General features: G+C 46.3%; 1 protein-coding gene across 1 annotated transcript; it reads right to left on the bottom strand.

Moving 5' to 3' along the window:
* Positions 1 to 674: 674 nt before the first annotated feature.
* On the bottom strand, positions 675 to 3,637 carry LOC145507101 (uncharacterized). The gene is made up of 5 exons (XM_081492930.1): positions 3,374 to 3,637; positions 3,032 to 3,145; positions 2,767 to 2,909; positions 1,496 to 2,543; positions 675 to 1,198 (listed from the first exon to the last, which is right to left on the bottom strand). The coding sequence occupies exons 2-4, from the start codon at positions 3,095 to 3,097 to the stop codon at positions 2,348 to 2,350; spliced, it is 405 nt and encodes a 134-aa protein (XP_081349056.1). The 5' UTR covers positions 3,098 to 3,145; positions 3,374 to 3,637; the 3' UTR covers positions 675 to 1,198; positions 1,496 to 2,347.
* Between the last annotated feature and the right edge of the window lie 6,523 nt (positions 3,638 to 10,160).

Below are 10,160 nucleotides of genomic sequence, written 5' to 3'. Positions count from 1 at the left end.
TTATTCACTTTATCGGTGGATTACCAGCCCAGAAAACACTACCCTATAAGGGTAGCAACAAATGAGCCAGTGGCCTGTGGCTTCTCAGCATAGTCGGTGAGAATCAGATTTGTACTCCCTGGTAGCAGTGCTCAGAACCTCTGAGATCTAACGGAACTGGTGATGAGGTTCAACAGCTTTGGCGTAGGTATTTGCATGTACAAGCATATTCGTGGGCTGTGACTTTGAATTCTAAGTTCCAAGCCAAGCAGAGAGATACCAGTATAAAGATTCTGTCTAGAAGTACCTTTGGGGAGATTTCCAGCTGGGGGAGAGTGTGACACAGGGCTAGAGAGGAAGGTAAGTTGAACCCAAAATAGAAAAGCTGGCTACAAGCCGCAATAGAAGAAAACGCTGCTGGGGGGGCTGGAGGAAGAGGAGAGGGTGGGACCAGAACGCCACCGGAACTCGTCCAGATGCTGTTGCGTTCAAGCAAATGCCGCACCAACGCACCAACGGCCGAGGCGGGTACAATTTCCCCCAACGCGAAGGTAGGGAACGGAGGGTACTGGGAACCGGAGCTTTTCCTTTTACGGATTCACAGGTCAGCGTAAGCTGCACAAGACCTCCTTAAATGTCCATTCGCCTTAGCTATATCTAGTGAAATAGACAACGGAGAAAAACATCCAGCCCCATCAAGCTGAAAACATTTTCACTTTTACCCTAAACAAATGAAATAAACGGCTTTTCCTTTTTTGAACATCTCTCTTATTTTGCCATCTAGATTTTGGAAATGTAGCCTCGAAATTAAACACGCACAATCATTTCCACTACACCTGTACAGGTGAGTCATGCTTTCACCCCCTGTGACGTCGGATCCCTAAATGACCGAGCTGGCGGCTACCGCTCAGAAGGGAGGTCTGGCCGCGAGCTTCCCTCCCCGGTCCGGGTTCAGCGGCAGCGGTGCGGGCCCGTGGGAGAGGCACGGCCGCACCCCCCTGGCGCAGGAGCCGGGCTGAAAGAGCCCGGCCCCGGCCGCTCCGCGCAGGAAGCGGCGCGGTGCTAAACGCAGCCTTCGTGGCTCTGCGCTTTCTCTCGATCACGGGGGAGAGTGGAGGCTTCCTCAACTCCTGCGTGCCTGCGATATTCAGACGCAGACCAGGCTGGGGCGCCTGTCTTTGTTCCAGGCGGGAAGCCGCCGCGCGGAGTTCGGGTGGGGCTGGGGAAAAAAGGAAAAAGCGAGGGGAGGCGGTGGGGCCAAGCTCCTGACCAGGACCCTCTAGGAAGCCCGCTCTGCGTCCCACTGCGCCTTTCGGTCCCGAGGACTACTTGTACCTGACGCTCCTCGAGCCTTCACACGCGCATGACCTGGAGAAGTCTTGGATCCGGGCGCCCTGGAGCCCTGTGACCCCTCGCGAGGTTTCCGAGCGCCTCCCCCCACCCACCCCGCCAACATGAGCGGGCTGCGAAGGCGTTTATGGCACCCACCCACCCCCCACTCCCCGCCAACACACACCTTCTTTCTAGGGTCTAAGGTAGAGGAGGGTTGAAGCTCCTTATCTACCCTAGCCCGGCATTGCCCTCTTCTCCGTCTTAAGCAGGGAAAAAAAGAAAGAAAGAAAAACCCTTTGGAGCTTTAACATCTTACCCCCTCGCCCCCGCCTCCCCACCACCAGATTTTGAAAAGCGGCTGCCTCCTCCCAACAAGGGCCTGTCCCGCAGGGCACAACTTCCGGAGAAATGGGCCCACGCGGTGAATTCTGTACAGTCGAAGGGCCAGGCCCCTATCGACCAGTTGGCGCTGCGCCGGCGCCTGAGGTGGCCTCGGAGCGGGCTCGTGGTGAAGGCCGAGGCCCAGCGCTTGTGGAGCCCATTTGCTCCGAGTTCCCGGCCTGGCATTTACCCCCCTCAGGAAACGTCCCCTCCTCCTGCCGGCGGAGGGTGCCCCCTTTTTCAGTGCGGTGGGCCAGAGAGGGAAGGAGGTAAAACCTCGAGGAAGGCCTCGCTCATAAACCCCGAATTCCCGCCGTGGTTTTGTGGAGCGAGGTCTGGCTTTGTTTCGGGCTCGGTGCTCAGGGCTTTTACTTGACACTCTCGCGGCTCGCACGGCCGAATGCGCTGTTGCTCAGCCGGCTTGCCGGCCGCCCCAGCCCCTGCGCCTGGAAGGACAAGCCCCCCCAGGCCCAGGAGCCCGCCCACGGCCCGCGGGAGGCCAAGCGCTTCGCTTCCCGTTCACCCGCTTTATCCTCTAGCACAGGAAGGCCTTAGGGGCTCTTGATGCTAAGACATTAACCCCCTGGCGTCGCACAGAGCACGAAAGTTGCCGTCTCTTGCTCCGACTGCGAAGGGTGCGGCCGATGAGCTTGGATCACGCCCCGCCGCCCGCGGCCCCCGACCGGGCCCTGGAGGGAGGCGGGCGGCCTGGGCCGGCTCTGCGTCCCCGGGGCCCGCTGGCGATGCCCGGATTCCAGCCGAGAAACGCCCCCGGAGCGAACCGACGACCGCACCCGCTTGTGAACGAGAACTTCTGACTTCTGTGGCAGCAGCTAGACTTCAGGGCAGACCTGGGGGCCGGAGCCGGCATTTCCACGGTTGGAATCGGCGAGCGCCTAGCAGGGTCCTCGCCCCGCTCCTCCCTTTGCTATCGAGTCCCCGCGAGGTTGTGGGCGGGAGCCGGGGGTCTTGGAACCAAAGCGGCTAGCGCGGCAGGGCAGGGACGCGTGTTCAGGCTCCGGGGCGGGAGATCTCGGGAAAGGCCCCGAATCCCAGGAATCCCTGGGCTCTCACCCTCGCCCTGAGATCGTTAGTACCCCAGGACCCACTGTCTGCGGCCGCCGCCCCGCCGCCTTCTCAGCTTCTGAACTTTTCCATTTCAAAGAACTAAAGAACTGTTGTGACACATCTCCTGCACATTCTCGTGGAATCACCTCCTGTCGAAGAGGGTGCAGTAATCAGTTCCTAAGTTGTCTCCTCCCTTGCCCTTTTTTCTCACCCCTCAACCTCGGGTAAAGAATCTGAGCACATCGAGGGGAAAAAGTAGTAAAACGCGTACCAGAGTGAGGTGGAGGACATTCAAGTCACAAGACTGCCCCCAGGTGATAGTTTTCAGCAACAGCATTTCTGCACGACTTGAGGTCGCTCTATATCTGTACTGAGCTAATGTTATCTGTGGTAGAAAAGTTATTGAATCCAAACGTTTACTTAATCCCGCAAGAAAAGGAGAAATGTCCCCGAGAAACCTCTTTCCCATAGATGCTGTGAAATTGTTCAATTTGTCTTTCTAGCCTCACTACCATTAACATTTGATAACTGCATTTTCAAATCTAACTTTCCCCTCCCCAAAGTGTAGACCTGCTCCCACCCGTCCCTTTTTCTCCCCCCACCCCTTCTTCACCGTTTCCTCCTTCTGAAACAATAGCACGGGCTGCTGGAGTCAGTCTGATGATATAATCCTTAAGGCATTCACAGGCAGACCAAGGGCCAAGCTATCAAAGGGTTCAGCTGCTGCTGCTGCTGCTGCTTCCTTTTTTTTTTTTTTTAAAGCTGTTTACTATTCAGGAAATTTGGTAATTATTTTTTTTTCCTCCATGTAGTGGTATTACCCTCTTCCTTTTGATATTAGATCCTCTATGGGGCCCTAGTTTCATGCTGTAGAGACAGGAGAAAGATGAAGGGGCTGAATTCTGCATCAGAATGTAATTTTCCTTTATGTCATCATTGCTGCTAAAGACCAGCTGAGGGCTTCCAATAGAACAGGAACCCCCAGAACAGGCAGAGAGTCCTCATGCTTCTAGGAGCAGAAGAGAATGCCAATTTCATTTATTCTTTTACACCACAAACTTGGGATTTTTATATACTTCACTTCACTTCATCAAAATACTTTTAGTACTTTTATAGCTGGATTGAAAAGTCACCTCAGGAAGGAAAAGTGAAGATAATAACCAAATTTTAAAAATCATTTGTTTAGAATGCATCACAATGAATCATGGTTTTTTTCAGGGGGTGTCATTGATAGGTATTAAAATCCTTACTATGTTATCATGTTTATCAAGGTTTTCCCTGTGCCTAGCATAGTGCCTTTCTCATTGCAAGTATCAATGAATATATGTTGAAGGAAAGGACAAATGAAGTATAAAGCAAAGGAGCACAAAAGGGATTGGATAGGTAACTTCATTCACTTAAAAACACCTCCATGACATATCTCTTTGAGTGAATGTGTCATGCAAAGCAAAACTATTTTTGCTGGATTGTGAGGGACTGACCATGTTAAATGGGTTTAAGTTTTATCTTACTAACTAAAGTGTCATATATTGAGATCAGGAACTCAGTGTTGACACTTTCATTATATACAATGTCTTTCATATTTCTGGGGACATTATCAATCATCTTAAAGTATGGGGAAGGGGAAGCCTCAACTTAAGATAGAAAATGTTAAGAGAAATGTAGTGTTAAGGCATCCCTTTGGGCAGTGCCAGGTATCCTGGTAGAGGGATGACAGGTCAAGGGGTAGGGAAATTTCTGTTCAGACTCCTCCTTTAATCAGGCCATATAGTCTCCTGCCCAGATTCCTCCCAGAACCAATATCTTCTCCTTGGATACCTTCCCCCATAGGTTATGAAAGCATAGAGAACAGGATGTGTTGACCAGAGGATGACTCTTCCATGTTACATCCTGCCTCACTCCCACCACCCATAGCTTTTTTAGCTTCTCTAGTTTAAGCTCAACAGGTTTGTGTGAGCACTAACCAGATCATCACAAACTTTCCATCCACTGGGGCACGAGTTTGCCCTATTTCAAGCACATCCATGATAATATTTCCTATAAATTCATGTTATTTGGCCAAAGGGAATTTGGAAAGTGCCACCTTTAATATATTCTTACAGGAGATCTTGTTTTTGGAAAATATTTGCCAATCAGCTGGATTTTCCCATAGGAGCCAAGTCATCACAGAGGTTTATATGCCTGTGTAACACTGTCTAATAAAAAAAATAAAAGAGACATAAAATGTACTTTCAAGGAGCTTTCTGTTTTTCACCACTTTTTTGTATTTTTCATTTAAAATTTCCCTATGGCAAGCATAGGTAATCAGGATCAAGTTGTTCATCATTCCTTGTGGCTTTCCACATAGAAAGACTTTCTGCTTCTTAAGGAGCCATCTCATTATCACCCTGCACCTAGGCGTAAAGCATGATACACCAACATCTAAAATGCTGGCTCTCCAAACCATGAATAGTTCATCCTTTGATTCCTCACTGTGCTTCTGCTTAGCATGTTCAAAAGTCCCAAATACTTGATTTGAATGTTGGCTAAATTAGAGGCCAGTGTTGAGTCTGCTCCTAAATATACCAAGTCAGAAGTATTTTCTATGTCCTCCACACATCTCATAAAGGTGAGTAACAACTGTCACTAAGGCAGGGTGCTTTCCTTTGATCAGTTAAAATTTTTCTAAAGGATTAAAGGATTGAAAGCTGACTAGAAAGCAATGGGGCTGATATATTTTTTTAAGTACCAAAATTTATTTATTCAAATTGGAGTTGTCCTTCAAAGAAGTAACCCTGGGATTCTACACCTTATTCAAATGATTTCTCAAGACATTTTTGGAATGCCTCTCTTGGAAATGTCTTGAGGGATAGCTTACTAGCCACATGAAAGATGGCATCATCACTTACTCCAATACTATTTTCCTCCTTGCTGGCTAAGACGTGTACACTCCTGGAATTCAAAGCTGCCCAAACTGAGAAACTAACTCTAAAAGCTAGGCGTGGTAAGTGCAAAGCAGCATCTTTCCCCAGAGAGAGTAGTGTATCACTTCAATGGTGTCCTTACGACAGACACACAGCAAGTAAAACAGTGGCAGAAAGCAACTGTGGGCCAGTCCCAACTATATCCAGTGACTCTAGAGCTCCAGAACAAAGCAGCTCCAGGAAGCCAGCAGATTCCTATGGGGGTGCCTGCCTGGAGAGCCCCAGATGTTCCAAGGGTCCTTTTATTTGAGACAGAGCTTGTTCCAGGAAGCATCCCTATTTGGAAATTTTGAGCTATCGTTAGATGGTCTCAGAGGAAATGGGCTAAATTGACTGTCAGGCCCTTCACCTTCCCAACCCCTCTAACAAAAACAAACAAAATTAAAAAAAAAAAAAAAAAGCAAGAACACATCATTTAGACTAGGAATCACACTAGTAGGACCAAACAGCAGAATTACAAAACTTTGCTGATGGCTTAAATGATGATGGATCATCTATAGGTTAAGAAATAACTGCCCAGTGACCCATCACATGTTTCTGAATGTGCCCAACATAATCTTCCAAAGTGCACATCAAGGAAAAACTTGAAGCTCACCACCCAGCTCAGGCCTCCTACCCTAGGAGATGTGGAGATACAGGAAATCTTATGCTACAGCCTATGTGCAATATTAGCAGCTGGAGGTAAAGGAAGTGTTCCCTTTGCTTCTCATTGATACTGCCAGATCATTCTCTCTCTCTATTCCCTAAAACTCTCCGATTTTGAAACTAGTCATTAGCCTATAGCCTCCTAAGACCATTCTCCTCCATTTCTTAAAGATTAAATGCCTGGCTTACACTCACTTATATCCATTCAACTCTGGGCATAGACTTTGTGCTTGCACAGTGAAATAAATGATGTTTGCAATATTGCAGCTTCTTTGACCTTCTCTCTTCTCCAGAGATAATGTTTTCCTCCCGATATCAACAATCATTCCTCAGGCCATTCCCTCAAACTTTGTCAGTATCAAGAACTGCTTGTCCACAATCTTGAATTCAAACTAAGATCAACATCTGTCTTTCCAGCTTACTCTCGCAATTCTTTGACATCACTGAGGCCTTCAGTCAATTGATCTTGCCCTCTTTTCACTATCTCCACATCCTTCACACCCTCACTTTCCCCTTGGCCCCATTTGGGTGCCATGGCTAATTATTATACATTACTTAGGTCCTTAGCCATTTTGCTCTTTTGTTGCAGTTACCTAGCAAAGCCCAGTTCTAGGTTAATTTCTAGTTTCCCTACATACTGCCTACGCCCACAAAGCAGAATGTGGCTGGAGCAAAACAATCAACTTTATTGGCTCCTCTCATAAATTCACGTTCTCTAGTTTCTTGAGAGCCCTTAAATGCAGCCTGGAAATTCTATTATATGTCTCTGGTCCTTTCCCTTTCCTTTTCCCTACGGGACTACTTTACACCTCCCCCGTCTCGCTCCTCAAACCTCCATTGTGCCCTCCCTCATCCTAATTTTCTGCTGCAGACCTTGATTCCTTTTCACTCAGAAAACTGAAGCTTGCTTTCCTACGACACACAAAAGTCCACCTGGACTGCATTCTGCATCCAGATATTCTTCCTTTTCCTGTCTCTTCTGCCTAATTCCAACCCATTCACAGGTGTCCTAGATCCCATCCTTTCTCACTCAAAGACATTGCTTCAGTAATTGTTCTCTCTCACTCCTGCTTCATAAAATTTTCTTCTTTACTGGATCATTCTCATCAACATACACACATGCAATTATTCCCCCTTCCCAACTTAAAAAGTAACACAGCTCTCCTGAATCCATCCATATCAATGTCATACTGTCCCATTACAGCATCACTGTTTGCAAGTCTGTCAAAGTGATCATCTCTCATGTCTCTTTTGCCATTTCCTCTTAAATCTATTAAACTTTTGACCTCACCATCCACGCGAATTGCTTTGATCAAGGTCACGCAGGAGCCCCAAATTGTTAAAGCCCCCAGTGGTCTTTTTTTCAGTCCTTACCTTACTTGAGGAAACTCCAGGAGATATTGGAGGACAGGAAAACCTAGCGTGCTGCGCTCCATGGGGTCGAAAAGAGTCAGATACTACTTAGCGACTGAACAACAATACCTTACTTGACACAGATAAGTCCTTTTCCAGAAAACATCTTTTTCACTTGTCTTCCAAGGCAACACTCCCTCCTGGTGTTCCTTCTATCATACTTGTCTTTATCAGTCCTGTTGCTGCATACTTTCTTATTTCCTTCTACCTTGAAACAAGATCAGTCCTTGGTCCTCCTCTTTTCTCTGTCGATGCTTACTCGTTTAGGGATTTCATCAAGATTCTTGGCTTTAAATGCTATCTCTATATTGATGACTCCCAAATAATATCCCTTGCCTGGACCTCTCCCTGACCTCTAGTTTTAAATATCTAACTGCCCGCTAAACATCTCCACATGTCCAAAATGAAATTCCTGATCTTTCTAAATTTGCTTCTTCTACAGTCTGTCTCATCTTAGTAACCAGGGACTCCATCCTTCTAACTTCTTAGGTCAAAACTCTTGAAGTTATCCTTGAGTTTTTCCTCTCTCAAATATCACAACCAAACTGTCAGCAAATTCTGTTACCTCTGCTTTCACAAGTATCACCAATTTGACCACATCTTACAACTTCCATCACTATTACCGTACTCCAAGCCTTCCTTCTTGTAGGGATGATTAAAATATTTTTCTAACTGGTCTGCCCACTTCCATCTCTGACCCCTATAGTCTATTTTCTAACATAATAGCCTGAATGAAACTTTTGTAAGTTAAACCTGCAGTGGCTTCCCAATTCTATTACCCTAATGTAAAAGCCATGATCCTTACAATGTCCTGTGAGGCCTTGACCGTGCTCCAGTTACTGTCTCATCAGCCCCTCTCCTTCTCATTAACTTGACTCTGGCCACGCTGGTCCCCTTGCTATCCTTTAACAAGTCAAGCAGCCTCCTGCATCAAGGCTTTTGAGTTGGATGGTCCCTCTTTCTGCACTGGTCTTCCCCAGATGTTACATCACTGTCTTCTTCACCTCATTCAGTGTTCTGACTAAATTTAACTCCAGCAAAATCATCCTTTAGAATCTTACTTAAAAGAAGAGCTCTGTATTAGTTTTCTAAGGCTGCCCTAACAAAATACCACAGACTGCTAAACAACAGAAGTTCGTTTTCTCATAGTGTGGTGGCTGGAAGTCCAAGATCAAGGTGTTGGCAGGTTCAGGTTTGATTTCTTCTGAAGCCTCTCTCCGTGTCCTGCAGATGGCCCCCTTCCCCTTGTGGTCTTTTTCTCTGTGCATGAGCATTCCTGATATCTTTCTAATGTCCTAATCTCCTTTTCCTATAAAGATATCAGTCAGGTTGGATTAGGACTCACTCTAATGACCTTGTTTTAACTCAATTTCCTCTTTGAAGGCCCTATCTCCCCATAAGATCACTTCTAAGGTCCTGGGGGCTAGGGCCTCAACCTATGAATTTTAGGAGGTTGAGGAAGAGACACAATTCAACCCATAACACATTTCACCCCCATTTTCTTTATATCTCTACAGAGCACTCATCACATTACGACTCACCATTTTCTTTCCTTGTTGGTTCATTGTCTGTCTGTCTCTCCTATAATTTCAGTTCAAAGAGGGCAGGGGTTTTTGTCAATTTTGTTCACCACTGTACCCTCAGTGTCTAGCACTGCCTGGCACATAGTAAGTAGTGAAAAAATTTTTTTAATTAGTTAATGAATTTACATAGTTTGGAGTCATTGAACTTGGCAGCTCCTAAACCCTCTCTCTCTTCTCAGGGCTGTTTTCAGTCAATAAGCATTTATTTAGCACTTACTCTGTGCCCAGTATTATGCCCCAGACTGTGAGTAGTTTACAAGATCAATAATAAAAAAAAAAACACCAATATTTTTGCAATGGTATGTGCTCAAAACACTTATAAACAAGTATATATAAGAGAAAAAAATAATTTATGGCACAAACTCCAAGTACAATAAATAGGTTAGTTGGTGCTGAAGGGCACAGGGAAAATTTATCTATAAAATGAGGATAACAATCCTTAGGCTTGATACAAGTTTGTGAAGATGAAATATGGTTATAGTTTACCAAACACTTCTTCATATGTTAAATTAGGAAAAGATTAGAAATCCACGAGAATTAAGAGACTTCTGGGGTCACATAAACTCTCTTGTGGATGAAAAAGGAGTTAATCTGCCTGGCGGTACACAGGGGTCTGATGGGTCTGGTCAGCCAATATAAGCAGATTGCTGTGATGTCATTCTTGTAACATGATTCCTCACTGGGGTGCACCGGTGGGGCATATTGGAGCCTCACAGAGGGGCCCCTCTCTAGCCTGCCCACATAGTTCAATTTACTCTCAATAAAAATGCAATAAAAAGCTCACATGCCTTCAGAC

Source organism: Giraffa tippelskirchi, chromosome 5, assembly GCF_054371585.1.
Source record: "Giraffa tippelskirchi isolate mGirTip1 chromosome 5, T2T-mGirTip1v1.2.pri, whole genome shotgun sequence".
Taxonomy (NCBI): domain Eukaryota; kingdom Metazoa; phylum Chordata; class Mammalia; order Artiodactyla; family Giraffidae; genus Giraffa; species Giraffa tippelskirchi.
This window is presented reverse-complemented; position numbering and strand designations above follow the sequence as displayed.

What these genes read in the sequence shown, in the direction of transcription:
- LOC145507101 (XM_081492930.1), bottom strand. Translation starts at nt 3,097, where the DNA reads ATGCTGTTGCTGAAAACTATCACCTGGGGGCAGTCTTGTGACTTGAAT. An exon ending in ATGTCCTCCACCTCACTCTG is followed by an intron (nt 2,910 to 3,031) that starts GTACGCGTTTTA and finishes CCTCTTCGACAG; the next exon opens with GAGGTGATTCCACGAGAATG. An exon ending in CTAACGATCTCAGGGCGAGG is followed by an intron (nt 2,544 to 2,766) that starts GTGAGAGCCCAG and finishes TCCGGCCCCCAG; the next exon opens with GTCTGCCCTGAAGTCTAGCT.